The sequence below is a fragment of the Taeniopygia guttata genome, chromosome 2 (assembly GCF_048771995.1).
Source record: "Taeniopygia guttata chromosome 2, bTaeGut7.mat, whole genome shotgun sequence".
In the NCBI taxonomy this organism is placed as follows: Eukaryota; Metazoa; Chordata; class Aves; order Passeriformes; family Estrildidae; genus Taeniopygia; species Taeniopygia guttata.
In genome coordinates this window covers 127,061,163-127,076,492 of record NC_133026.1, presented here as the reverse complement: position 1 = coordinate 127,076,492, position 15,330 = coordinate 127,061,163, and the positions used below count along the sequence as shown (strand labels likewise).

The following is a 15,330-nucleotide window of genomic DNA, read 5'->3' as shown; positions in this document are numbered from 1 at the left end:
CTTTCCCCACTCAGTGGAGCATTATTAGGATTTATGACAAATTATTGCATATTTATATTTTGATTTTAGAGGATATATGTGTATATATATATGTACGTGTGGAAGAGTTACATGTTTAAAATCTCCACATCCTTAGCTTTCTCAAAAGAATATTCCCAGAATGCAAATGCCAACGTGCATCTTCATGATTTACATAATAATTTCAAATAAAAGATCTTCCTTAAATGTTTTCATAATACTATCCTTCAAAAGAAAAGAAAAAAAAAAGAGCAATAAAAAATAAACCAGCATTATTCACATCTGAAAGGTTTTCATTTCTAGACAAACACAGCACATCAGATTCTTAACGTATCTAACTCCTTCGATATATCCTGACAAAATATTTGCAGAACTGATGAAGTTCTGGGAACCTTTGCAGAAATTTTTTTAATCTGCTTACTATATAAATTTATGCACTCCAATTTTTTTAACTTGTAAATACTATAAAGCTTTTCAATTAACACTTTGATGTATTTATTTAACATTCAACACAGAGACTACATCAGTTTATTCTGAATTTTACCAAATATTTTTGTGCGTGAATAATTATTTTTGTGATTATAACTGTTTCTAACATACAGAGGCAATTGCTAAGGATTTTAGTTGTGTTCAAAAGTGCATCTATCATATGCCTCTAGTGATCAATCAATAAAAGCAACCATCTGTTGCTTTTATTAGTTCCTCAAAACAAAGGAATTGGTGGGTTAGCATTCTCACTGGAGGCAAGAAAAGTACAGAAAATGTCTTCTGTGTTTTAGATCCTATTTTTAAGTCTCTTGTAATTCAAAACAACCTGATAGTCAAGCATAACTCAGCTCAGGGGCAGCCACCATCCCACAAGCAGCAGATGTACCCAGTCACTGCTACCAGCACATCTTACTCCTTGAGTCACAGGAGCAGAGGGGATGTGTTCTGCATACACCCAAAATTTTAACTGGTTTGTTTTTTTTTTCCTTGAAGCCCCTGTTCAATGGCCTGTTAAAAAGAACAGAGCATGGAGAGGAGGCAAAAAGTGTTCCTCAAAGCAAGCGGTTGTGAAAAAATCCCCTCTTCACTGTGTCTTATAGAATCACAAGGGTTGGAAGGAACTTCTGGAGATCATCCAGTCCACTCCGCCAAGGCAGGATCACCCAGAGCAGGTTACAGAGGAGCTGGGTGTCTCCAGAGAGGGAGACTCCACGACTTCTCTGGGTAGCCTGTCCCACTGGTCTGCCACCCTCAACATAAAAATGTGCCATTTTAGTTTTGTGCAATATTTTAATATACATAAACCCAAGAAGTTATGAGAATTGTACAGATGTGCACAAGGGACATCAATGCTTCATCACATTTTATATAATTTCTTTCTTTAAAAAAATCCTTGAACTAATTTACTATCCAAAAATTAAATTATTAGATTAATTAATTTACTGTTTAAATTATGACAGGTCTGCACTCCCTCTGGCTGCCACCACCTCCCATCTCCTTTCTGAGGCTGCCTGCAGCCCACACAACAGGACAGGAGAGCAGAGACTGGTGCAGAGTAAGTGAAGGGGACAAGGACAAGCACTAAGAGACACATGTAACCACTGTTTTCAACAACAAATACATTCTTCCCTTTCAGAATATGGTACACAATTTATTGCAGACCACAGACAGCTTCCCTCCTGTTCATGTGAGCATTCCCTCTGGCAACATAATCTCAATTAATCTTGCAAAAAATACCCAACAGCCCTTAAAAGAAATAGCAGCTGAAGAAACTGAATTACAAATAAAAGCAAGGAAAGCTACTGAAACACACTCAAAGTAAACAGTGTTAATCTGCAGAGAAAAATATAATTTGACATAGAAGTTAAAAGCTTTATTGTGAGAAGTCCCCCTCTCAGTTTCACTTCATTCTTAGTGCATGGGGAAGTTCAACAGTATTTTCAAATACAGTTCTCCAGAAGAGCTCAAGTTTAACTGCTAAAACGCAAAGGATAAATTTTGTTCAGAAACAACTTAATTTCATATGGAATGAAGCTCTGTCTGCCTGAATACAATCAGTTGTTTTAGAATTCATATTACAGTAGGATCCTAAAACTTAAACAGATAAGTTTACTCATACTAAGAAATAAGTGAACTATTTGAGTACAAAATGAAACTGACCCCAAGAAGATTTGCCACAAATAAACCAATTTATTACTTTTTGGCAAGTCCCATACAGCATGAACAAGGATCTTTCATTCACTATATTAAATTATTTAACTTTATACAAACTGTAAACATCTTCAACACGACAAACTCTTGGTACAGGTGTTCCCCGATTCTGGCATCTTTTCTCTCTCAGTTATTCAAACAAAACTGAAACCCAAATAAACCAAAGAACTGTGTATCTATAAAACGCAGTATGTGCATTTTATATCACATCAATTCTAAGCAATGCAGAGAAGAGTACTTATTATTATTCTTTTTAGTGAAATGTGCAATGGTATTATGAATAGAAACATTTTTTCCATGCTGTTGTATCCTATTTTTTGTTTGAAATTAAAACCATCATTTTAGACAATCAAAGTAGTAAACCAAATTTTACAGTAAGCCAGCTGGTTTGGTACATAAACCAGCTATATTTGTTACACTGTAACAGATAAATAAGAATGCAAAAACTCCTGATCTGGTTAATACTTTGTCTTCCTGGCAGGCACCAGCCTAAGGAACTGCTTGTCCAAAACTCTTGCTGCAATTATCTGGTATTTTTTTTTACTCCCTCTCTCGCAAAGTGCTTTAAATCAGACATAATCTGACCCATAAAGTGATCACTTATCTCCCTCTTAAGTATGAACAGATTTTTCTAAGTTCCAGGAATGTAAGTCTGCAGGCTGGCTTTATTGAAGGACTACAAGATAGATACTATTAGATCATAATCCCCAAACCAGGGCAAAGGTGTTAAATCTTTTCATGAACCACTTTTCTCCCAACCAATTCAGCAGCAGTAAAATACAGACAATACTTTTATTGGCTAAGGCTTTTTAAAAATTAAAAAAAATCACTTATCTTGTTAAAAAACATTTGCATTCAAATTTTGGTTTCAATACGTTCCTAATTTTGAAGTCACATTTACAGACAACAATCTAAATTTCTAATGTAAAAAGTCAAGCTATGTTAAAACTTTTCAAGTCTCTGCACATTATAAAAAAAAATTAAAATAAACTTAATTCTTTTCCAGATCACCTTCAGTTACTGATAAAACCCAAGGTGATTATTTCTACAGCTGTGCGCAATCATCTATTTTAAACATTATAAAACATCACACTTTAGACGACAAAGTGCTTCGATCAGCAGATTCAGAAATTTTTAGTTCAGATGAGTTTCACTACCTCAAGTGAGGACACTGAGGAGCTTTTTAAGGTTTCAGATTCACCTAAATGCACAGCTGAAAGACTATGGAGAATGAACAGTGCAGTTAACTTGCCCTGACAGTATAATTAATGTACAGTCATAAATAACAATGCACAAGAGTTGAATTCCTGGTTGTCAACTCCAAAAAAACCCTACATCGTCCCTTGGTAAAAATCTTACATGAAAGTCTTCACAAAGACTCCTTCAGCCAAGCCAAGATATTCTGCTGCTGGATTTACCTCCAGATGTTCTCTGCCCAAATAAAGAAGGGAATCAACACTACATTGTTGAAATTAGACCCTGATAGGACTACAGAAACACGGCAGATGGCATTCCATAAGCAAAATACAATCAGTTATTTCAAATGCCTGAACTCTTCCATTATTGTGCAAATCTAAAGTAATGGAACAGGGACCTTCAGGTAACCTTAAATCTTCAGCAGAAATGCAGATTAACCAAAATGAACTTTTACTACTTGATATTTTCTCTGCAGCGCTGGGAGGAAGCTCTATTGAAAAAAAAACCTGATCTACGCAGCCACCATTTTACAGAAGATCTTCTAAACATAATTAATACCAATAAGTTCAACATTTTGTTGTGTGGTTTTGGTTTGGTTTTGTTATAAACCTAGAGGCATATCTGATTTTATAGTCAAACCCTGCAGGTCTTTTTTTTTTTTTTTTTTTTTTTTTTAATTTATAATCCATTTCCAGTCTTACTGGGAATTTCCTGGAGCCAAACACATCACGATGCAACTGTTATCCATGTGAATGTACAACTTTTGTATGCTAGCTGCTGTTCTCTGTAGCAGTGTCTGTTAGAACTTTCACAGAATTGTAATGTTCTCCTAATCCATAGGCATGCCTCATATACCTAAAAAAAAGTTACAGAAATAGTGTTCAGTTAAACAAAAAGTATACATCATGCCAAACAGTAACAGCACTGGAAGACAACTGAAATAAAGCCAAGGTTTAGCAACAAAAATATATAGTATCATTACATAGAAGAGTATTAATAAAGTCAATTTTTAAATCTAGTGACTTCCAGGCACAGTTTGACAAATACTCTAAAGAAGGGAAAAAAGTTTCCTCCATCTTGTATCAATGTCATTATTGTTTTGTAATTATTTACCAGGTAAAATGACCTTGCAGCATTTTCTAAATCACTGACTGATATACATCACTGTCTAATTACAATTTCTCCAAAGTAAGTATGTCAATCACAAATAATTTCTGACCTGCACAGCTATTACTCAAGCAGTGTTTCAACATAAGATGCGTTTCAACATAAGACAGAAAATAAAACAGCAGATGAGAATCAAAGCTGAGCCCTCTGTTACAGAAATAGGTGCACTAAATTTAAGTGATAAAATTACATACTTACACAAGTGTTATTGGTTTGCCTGAATATTCTTCACCAACAACAATGGGAGGAGAATCCATCTGCACTACTTCAATAGGTGTTTGTAAAATGTGTGACAAAGCCCTTAGCTTTAATGCAAAAACAATTTAGAAATAGGATTAAAGACAACGTAGGCAGGAGACAAGAAGACTAGGCATTTAATTTTAGCAGACAGTTCAAGCATAACATTAGAAAAGTTTTCAGGAATTATTAAAATAAGCAAAATTATTTTAACTTTAAAAACTTTAATTGGAAACAGCTTGCTTTAAACTAATCAATGTTTAAAGGATACCACATTGGGCTAGTTTCATTAATTTGCTAACTGTTCTTTCATAAAAAATAAGACTAAAATAAATACGTATTTTGTGAAGCTCAAGTTCTAATTTAAATGACAACAACCTAACAATGCTTGCCCACTCATTGTGTCAGTCCTTCTAATGATATTCATACCAAATGAATTCATTAACTTACATGTTGTCAAATAAATCAGAACAGTGGTGCACCATCAGAAAAGATGGTGGAAAAACAACCCATAACCACAAGAAATAGCTATTAATAAGCTATTTATGACTATGTTCCCTTATGCCTTATGTTCCCTTATGCCTTCAGGTGTTCTTTCTAAAGAGGCCCTTTTTCTTAATGTATATTCACCCACCTCAGAATTTCACAAATAAAAATTATCAATACAGTACTTACTTCCAGCTGACCTCCCCATGCAGCTGTATTTGCTATATCATCACAGTATTTCTCAAATTCCTCTGCAGGGAAAGAAAACACAACAATCAGTACTTGTCTTAGTTGAGAATAAGCAACTGAGGAAAAACTCTGCAAACTAGAACCAGAAAAGTACAAACACATTATAATGGAAAATATGCATGTTCACTGAAGAAAATCAGAGAAAAACAGTTATCAAAAAAAAAACCCAAACTCATTCTGTTTTGAAAAGAAAATTTCAGACTGAAGAGAGGGATAAAAAAGAGTATAAAAAGAAGTACAGCTAATATTTTAATTTTTTATTCAGAAAACAACAGGTAACAACACACATGAAATTGCATAGTTTCCTTCATGTTGAGTTTCAGAGAGTGTTTAGAAACTTCAGAAAAGAATGTGACAGTGAGTAGTATATCTAGTTCTTACATTCACCAGGTGTCATGTATGTTTTAAAAATCTTGCAACTGCATGTAGGTAAACACTTGGCTAGGGTTTTTTAAATTTCCAGATTAGCTGCCTTGTTTTTAACTTCTGAAATATTCATTCTTAATAGTTACTCTGTAAATAGCTAATCTTTTCAGATCATGTTCTACAGAAACCAAGTTTGTAAATTAAAAACCCTCAAGTTTTTTAACCTTACAAACAGATTTTGAGAAAGAAGAATGTTCAGATTTTCTGAAAACTGCTCAGAATGACCTATCATTAATTTCCTTTATAACAGAACAGCACAATTCCCTGTTGCTGTGCAGAATTTTATTCTGTATTCTCCTGGGACACATTTAGCCTGTGACAATATTCTCTGTCAAACATGGGAAAGACAGCACCCAGTGACCACATGAAATCCACAGCAATGCCTATTAAACAAACATAGCATTAAGTTAATGAAATTTATGCAGACATTTTTGTGGTGTTCCAGGCATGATGAATAAATTGTGTATTGCTCAAATAAGAGGTACACAAACTCCGTTTTTACTCAGCCTCCACAGTAAAGTTCTTTATATTTTTTAGTTTAGTCTATTTGTAAAAAATGATTCCAAAATAATTTGCAGTGGAAAAATAAGGTAAAATAAGCAAATGTATCTATTCAAACTATTATAAAACAGATTTGATTGAATTTCACACCCATTTTTAACAGCTTTCCTCTGTACATTAAAAACACCAATATAAAACTTGACAAGAAAATCATCCCAATCTGGTAGACAAGCTCTTTATAACAACAAATCAAACTCCAGAATGAGTTCACATCATCTAGTAACCAGCCAGTTCTGTTTTGTGGTTTTTTTTTTTTCCAATGGGGAAAAATATTTCCTAGATTAATTATAAAACTATATCAATTAGAGGTCCAGGTGCACCAAGTTTCATAGTTCTGTATTCCATGGAACACAATAAGGTAACGAAGTTACAAACACCATAAAAGTCCCAATTAAGCCGTAACTGAGATTTATCAGGAACAGTTATAATAGTTTTTAAAATCTCATATGCTACAAGTCTTACCTCTGCTATACATATCTCCAGTATTAGGGTTTGTAAGAAAAGGCAAGAAGTCATCACAGTGACTTTGCATATACTTTGCTGTTTGGTTCCTCAGAGTTGCAACAGTCCAGGAATTTTGGTGATCCTTGAGCTGATCTTCAATAGCTCTGTACATGCAATGGCCATCTGAAGGGATTTGTTTAATCTCTAAATGCCTTGCTGCCAATAGGCAGGCAAGTTTCTGACTTTCAAGATGTCTAGCACCTGTTAGATTTTGTATCTCAGCTTCAGCTATTCTTTCTTCTCGTTCTTTCTCCAAAGCAGCTTTTTTCTCCTTTGATTAAAAACACAAAAAAAACCCCATCTAATGTTAAAATTTAGAATATGCCCATATGGTTCTTGGCTTAGTGCTTGCTTCTAACTCTTCCAATGTTTTCTCAGTACATTCTTATCTAAAAAATATTTGTCCAAATCAGTACTACGTGATTCAGACTGATCTTGGGGACCTCCTAAACCCAAACTTTAGCAAATGCTAAGCGACCAATATATCCCAACTGCCTCCACAGTTAACCACACCCAAAATTATATGACAAGAGAAATCTTAATTATAACAGCATGCAGAATAACACTTTCCAACATTCATATAAAGTCTGTTAATCATAGTGCTTTCTTCAGGATTAACTATTTCAACACTCAAGTATGGGAACTCTAATTAAACATCAGAAAATATTGCTCTTTCATAAGAAGTGTGAGATCTACCAATTAAGTATATGATTGCATAATGGAGCTCATGCCATGAAACTGAAACTCCCTCAGGACAGGTACTCTACATCATAAAAGACTCCTCCTAACCTAAAGGATGGATAAGAGTGCATGTAGAGAATATTAGTAGGAATGTAAAATTTTTTTTAAAATTTACTTTCATAGAATGTTTCATAAGTTCATGCTGATGTTAACAAGGGTGCAAGAACCAAAGTAAATAAGCAAATAAGAAAGGAAGCAGTACGAAGAATGATCTTTCCATTTTCATGCTTAAAATTCACCACAAATCAAGACCAGGCTGGTTTAGGCAAGATGAATATAGGAAAACTAGACCAGAATTCCTGGTTTGCCCAGACATGGTGCCATGAATTTTAAACATCCTTTTAACATGTTTGTAGTGAACACATAACAGGGGATGAAATATGCAATAAAGCAGTGTTCCCCTGGCCCTGACCAGGTAGAATGAGAATGTTAATCCATCACAACATCTGATGTTTAATCAGATCTAAGCCTAACAGAACAGGACACTAGGTAGTGTTTCTTAACAACTCGATATTTTAAAAGAATTTCTTAAGTATGGACGGTCTTTCATTAAATGTTCTAAGTACCACTAGTTGCATAATTTCCACAGAGTATTTTATTCAATTACTTTACTTATTTAATAATATTTTTAGTGGAAGTCTTTAAAAAATAATTTGCTTTACATAATTTCTTTATTTATGGCTCCCATTTTCTAACCTATTCTGATTCCTGGCTCATGGCTGAGGGTAGAAAAGTACTATAATTTATAAAATCCTTACATATCTCTAGGCAGCAGTTTAACAGATTTTCAAGGCACCCAGTACGTACAGCATCAATACAAAATTACCCAGGAAATGTCCCCCAAAAGATGGTTTACCTTTGGCTATTGCAGTTAAGTTTAGCTGAACATAATCAGTTATTTGCAAAATGTTTAACATGAAGTCATACCCGCCTCTTCTGTGCTTTTGATATTCGATGATGCTGAATCTGCTGCTCTACTCCTTCAAGCTCTATATTTGCAACCCCATCAACTATGGAATCTGTCTAAAAGGAAAAAAAAAAGTTAAATGTTCTTATTAGTATAAGCAATAACTAAGTTATGCATCTTCTGAAACAGTTTTAAGTTCTCTTTCAGATTATTTTTATGAAGTTTAACCCCAAAGATCCATGTATAGCGCAGAAGCCATCAAAGCATTTCACATCTCAGACTACTGTCTTGCATTTCGTTACTTTTCTGCAGTCCCAACAGAGTTATGTGCATCTCAAATTTAAGCTGTATGTTCTCTAACGTTCTGGATTGTGAACACTGCTTACTGGCTGAAAGGAAAAGCTTTCCTCATCATGTCAGCCAGTGAGGTATCTAAACAGCCATTAGCAAGTTCTGTGAAAATTAAAGCAGAAGGGTCCATCCTGTATATCAAAGCATAACCAGCAGTTGAAAAACAGAGTTGAAACTTCTCAAGAAAAATTACAAACCTAACTCAGTAACTGCATGAGCTATACAAAAAGATCAGTCACACTGTTGACAAAACTGCAAGACAAAACAGACTGGATGAGTCAAACACCTGCTGAAGGTTATCAATACTTGAGTAGTCTACATAAGATAACCAGAGTGGCAATATAACAGTAACTTTAAAAAATAATTCTCTAACATAACTGATTTGCTCATGGATCCTTAAAAGCAACACAAAATACTCCCTGTGGTGGTGCATCTTTCCCTCTACCCTACATCTAATTTCTGTTACAGCTTGGCATTTGTGTAATGATTTTCCTTGGACGCCTCATCCATGGATTCAGTACCAGAGTAAATCTTGCCATCGCATTTTGTCATGGCTTTATTTATATTAAATTTATATTAAACCTGCTTTTGAAATACCTTTTACAGTGATTCTTTAAGCAATCAAGCCACTCTCTCAACAGTGCTCAACAACAAAAATCCTCCACTGTTATATGGGCGATTACTAATACTGTGAAGAATGGGATAACTACTTTGAAGTATTATTTCATCATAATTTTTAAAAGTTAAAAAAGCCCTAACACAAATTTTACCTGTATAACTTCAGCTGAAGTTAGGGCACCTACCTTATTCTGTTCAGGTGAAGCTTCCTTCAGCTGCTTTAATTCCTCCTTGTGCTTCTGTTCAAGTTCAGCCTCTAGTTTGGCAACTTCATCTGCCAGCTGTTTTCGTCTCTTCTTATCGTTCTTGGGAACAGCATTTTTCATGCCTTGAATTTTTGCTGTTAGAGAAGCAGTGAAATAAAACATTATTTCTTAATATATACTCTATGATCATTGCAGAAAATAACTGCAAGTCACACAGAAAAACAAATTTACAAACATCAACAAATCAGTATTACAGTTTAGCTGTGAGACTGATGGTTCTAATCCTGACATTTTCCAAATGGCTATATTTTTTCTTAAAAGATGCAAACTGCCTTTTCTTTCTTTCTCTGAAGAAGAGAAAAACTTATGCCAGATTAGTAACAAAAATACATATGAATTTCATCAATGCAGCACTTTAGCCTGTTGCCTTCAGAAAGATTATATGAGCATCAAAATATCAGATCTCACAGGAAAGGTGTGTAATTTTTTAATCACACAAGCAGCAGACTAAAATTAAAAACTGAGTTTGCCCATCCTTAAGACAAAGTTTCTCAAAGCAAAATGGGTATTTGAAAACAAAAACATCTTGATAAAAGTCCCTAAGTATTTCTAGGCTTTAATTCAATGCTTCATTTCTAAAATCACAGAATAGTTTGGTTAGAAATGGTGTCCAGAGGTTACCTAGTTCTACCTCCTGCTCAAAGTGGGGCTGAATTCAAAGCTGCATCAGGTTATGCTAATTCAGATGTACCTGAAATTTATTCAGGTGACTGTACACTCTCCAGGGACAGGCATTCTGCAACCTTTCTGGGAAACTTTTTTTCCCAATATTTAATGATTCTTGCTATGAAAATATTTTCCCGTATTCTTCCCATGAAGATTTTTCTTGTTGCATTTCAGCCCGTGTCTCTAGTCCATTCTCCATTCTTTGAGTCTGGCTCTACAGAAACTACGACCACATTCCCCTATAGTCTTCTCTTCTTCTCATGTGTTCCTAAATGAACACTCCCCCTACCTCTGTCACTTCTGTATTCACTGTTTTAGAGTTACAGCAGCAATTATTTAACACCCCGCTTGCTATTCATCACCTGTACATTTTCCTGTCCTTCTTCCTTGACTGACCCAATTGAGCTGAAGATGATGGCAGTGATAATGAAACTTTTCAAAGGGAGGCAGGAAGAATGCTCATACTGAAAGATTTATGTTAAGCATTCAGCTCCACAGATGAATAAGCTGAGTATGACAGAAAAGCAGCTTTGTTCACTAAAATTAGCATAATAGAGGAGAAGGGAATCCAGAACATAAAAGGCACACACAAATACACAGGAGAGAGGATGAGTGGTGGAAAGCAGGGAAGGGATTGTGGAGACAAGTACCATCAACTGGAGGAGAAGGTGTTGGATTTTCAAAGGTTGAGATGCACCTTGTGTTAACTCTTGCAAACAGTTTTGCTCTCCGGTAAACAGTTATCAATGCACATACCAGGAATGTATTTTACAAGTTTACTAGGCAAACATGTACCTATAAGTCACCTGCCTCTCCCAGCTGGGAAGAAAGGGACTCTGCCATGTATATACCCCTCCCATTATCATCTTCTCTAAGGCGTAAAAACCCTCTGGTCCTCAGCCACTCCCAATCAACATGCCATGCACTCCAGCCACCTAGGACAATGCTTGATTCCCTATGTTTCTTCAATTTCAACCAACTCTTATGAAGGAACAGGCATCTCAGAACAGTAAGTTCCTATAGATTTAATGACAATATGCAACCTGACTCCTTTCTTCTTTAACCCTCTGTTAAGAGGTTGCATATAGGTTTATTTCATTACATACCAAAAAAAAACAAACAAGGAAAAAGCTGAATCAATATACTAGCAATGGAAAAGGCTTAACAAAAATGTTATAACAACTATGGAATTCAACAGAATCCATCTATCTGACCTCCTTAATTATAGTAATATATTGTAATAGGGTAGGTCAAATGATGCACAGCGTTACAAGGTAATATTGAAGCACTGTTAAGACCATTCAGATCTTTTACTATAAGTATTTTATTATGGCTGGATAGGACGTAAAAATTCAGTTCAAGTCAACTGAATTGGAATGACAAACATAACAGGCTGGGCAGGAAGAGCCCCTGTGCAGGCTTTTCAATCTAAAATGCCTCAAAAAACCACACCTTCTTCACCTTGAAAGCAAAGTACCAGACCGCGAACCAATGGCCCAGCATTAGGTCTCAGCCCCCGCGCATCGCCCGGCTCCCGCGGCCACGGCAAGGCGAGCCCGGCAGGCCTGCACGGCCGGCGCGGCTGCCGCACCGCTGCCCGCACACCACCCGCGCTCGTCCCCCTGCGAGGGCGCTGCCAGGGCTGCTCCCTCCTCCTCCACAGGCCGCCGCCGTCCCTCCCGCCCCCCGAGCCACTCGCGCTGCCGAGCGGGGCTTCCCGCGAATGAAGGCGGACAGGGCACGCCGAGCCCAGCCGGCCCCGCGTGTCCCGCCGCCGCTCCCCAGCCTGCTCCCCGCCCGCCCTGCGCCGGGCGTGGCGCCCCTCACCCTGGAGCTCCCGCTTCTCCTTGCGCTGCCGCTTCAGCAGCTGCGGCAGCGGCCCCTCAGGCCCCGGCTCCTCGTCCTCCGAGCCCTCCATGGGCGCCCGGAGCCGGCGGGCGCGGCTGACCCCCGACCCCTTTGGGAGGCGGGAGCTCGCCGCGCTTCCGCCAGCCCGCCCCGCCCGGCGCCGCCGCAGCCCGGCCTGAGGGGCGGAGCGGCCCGGCCTCCGCTGGGCTCCGGGACCTGGGCTCGGCTCGGGGAAGCGAAGGGCAGCGCTTGGTTTGTTCTGGGGCCGTGGGCATTTCTGTCCGCTGGCCTCTGCTGGGTACTCGCTCCCCGCCGCAGTGTCCCGGTAAAGGACTCCCGTGGACAAGTGTGCACTCGGAAAAAGCCATAGGTTTAGTTCAACTAGGGGTAGATTCTGTTAAACAGGGAGGTGAGAAGGGAATCGGTTAGGGGTTTTACGCAGTTTATCGCATTAAGGAAAAACAAAATATTTAACGTGTTCATTTTGTGCAAAATACGCAGTGTGCTGGTTTTTCTCATGAAGCTGAAAAACACTAGAAAGGCTCACGAATAAAGGTAACTTTTCAACGGTGCGGTGCTTGTGTCTCCTCACCATTGTGAAATTACTCCTCAGAAAGTGAAACATTTTTGTTACAGTAAAAAGCCGGACTTCGCGTTTGGGATCAAATCAGCATCCCAAAGTGAGAACTACAAATTGTTGCATAGTGAGATGCTTTTCTGTTCGGTGCAGGCACCAACACTGGAACATTTGGTTGATATGGACAAAATATAGCCTATGAAAGTTAATATTTTAATGGTTCTTAAAATTACTCAAACTGATCAAAAACTGCTAATGGAACTGCCAGATGACATAGTCTTGACTCTTAATGTCATTGCTGTTACTCATTTTACATTTTTATGAACAGAATGTCTACAAGAGTACCTCCCTGGAAATATTTAAAAAACAGTAAATATGTTTCTTAGAGACATGATTTGGTGATGGACTTGGCAGCGCTGGGTTAAGAGCTGGACATCATACACATCTTTCCCAACCTAGACAATCCTGAGATTCTATGAAGTACAGTGCCAAGTGTAAAGAAGGGACATGAGTCTAAAACAAAATCATAACATGATATGTGAAAGTCCCTTGCTGTATAGAACCACTTATTTTTAGATCCCCTTTAGAATTACGTTGAATTCTAAACATAATTCTAATTATGTTGTATCATTTCTGATTCATATATCCATACCTGAAAGTATAATTTTATTTTACTTCCTCCTGTTACTCACATGTTGTTAGAATAAAAGATATCACAGATCTGTTAGGAAAACAGAAAAGAGACAATTGGCTTTTAGCAAGGAAAACAGTGTAGCACTGGAAAGTACTAGGGTGGCCTTTTAAATATTCTGCTAATCCAGAGACAAATCCGTGTTGTATTTGGTTTGACTAACATATATGTGCTCTATATCAGTTTGTCTATGGCATATATTTGTCCCCACATTTATCTATATATGAATATTATTACATTTAGTACATATTGAATATACTGTATATTTAAAAGTAGAATACCGGTTTATACTGTTTGAAAAACACCCCTTGCAGCTATCTTGGTGTGGCTTGGCTGGGGAAAGTGGCTGGGGACCCCGGCAGCGAGTGAGAATGGGCAGGGGGCAACACCGGCCGGGGGGTGGCCGGTCACCGCAAGGCTCTGCGGGACGAGGAGACCCCAGACCAAAACTCACCACTGGACCAAGAGCTGCGAGAAGAGTGAGCGCACAGACTGTGAGGGAATAAAACTCCAGTGATCTTTTTTGGGAGTGTCCTTCCCCAGAGGCCCCCAGCTGCACCACGATTAAATCACTTGGAGGTGAGCAGCACTTGTGGCGCTCTGCTGTTATTCGAAGAGCAGGCAGCAACTGTGCCAGGAGCATTCCCGGCTGTAACCTGTAATGGTACCTCAGTGGCAGAACACTGGCCATCACAAGGCACTTTTTGATCTACACTAGTTAACTTTCCTGCGGCAATGTCTGGAAAATGGATTCCCAGATCACATGGATTATTGTTATGTTTGGAACAGCTGTGCACGGATGAGAAGTGGCAGAGGGAAGCCGAACCGACGGTGACAGGGCGGCGGCAGGGGCTGAGCCTCAAAGCAGGAATCCTGGCGTTCTGCCTACATCGGCACCGCCCTGCCGGATCGCGGGGATTCATCTCCAAAGCAGGAATGCCGGCGCTCTTTCTGCCTCGGCACTGCCCTGCTCATTAAATACTCCTTCAACACCATCTAACTTTTCTCCTGTGCGGCTGCTCCAGCTGTTCACCAAACACCAGTGGAGCCCGAGTCATTTGGCATTATATGGAAGTGAGATGCCAAGGCTGAGGGAAGGTAGCAAGAAATGTGCTCAGCTGTAATATAAGTGCTGGAAATAACCCAAGCTGGGGGCGCATGCAGGTGCTTTTGAAAGAATGGTTCTGGCCAGGTGAAAGGGGAAAAGTAAGTAATAGCAAAGCAGAACTGGCACTGCAAGCAGAAGGAAGCAGGAATCCCTGGTCAGTGAATGACCCGAATTGGAATGATAATACCCCAGAGGACAGGCCTGCGTATTGCTTCAACCAGGTTTCTAGCAAAACCTGGTTGAAGCAATATGATCATGGGGAATGAAAGGTTAACTAGACTAAAATAATGGAATGCAGACAGAGAATGGACAAAAATCCTAGAGATTCTTGGGGCTGCCTCCAACGGGTTTTGCTAGAATGACAGAATTGCATGTGTCACCAGAAGGAATGGATTTAATAATGGCACTGAGTGTGATTACTGAGAGCTTCAAAAATGAACAAAAGATACTAGAAATATTGAAAGCTGTATTATTAGAGTTCTGGACTAAGATCACTACAGGTGGGGAACCATC

The 15,330-nt window shown here is 38.4% G+C and overlaps 1 protein-coding gene across 1 annotated transcript; it reads right to left on the bottom strand.

Moving 5' to 3' along the window:
• Window positions 1-2,176: 2,176 nt before the first annotated feature.
• Window positions 2,177-12,594, bottom strand: OTUD6B (OTU deubiquitinase 6B). The gene is made up of 7 exons (XM_002198552.7): window positions 12,421-12,594; window positions 9,847-10,001; window positions 8,713-8,808; window positions 7,003-7,315; window positions 5,494-5,555; window positions 4,780-4,886; window positions 2,177-4,269 (listed from the first exon to the last, which is right to left on the bottom strand). Exons 1-7 carry the CDS (start codon window positions 12,509-12,511, stop codon window positions 4,185-4,187), a joined length of 909 nt encoding a protein of 302 aa, XP_002198588.6. The 5' UTR covers window positions 12,512-12,594; the 3' UTR covers window positions 2,177-4,184.
• Window positions 12,595-15,330: the final 2,736 nt, after the last annotated feature.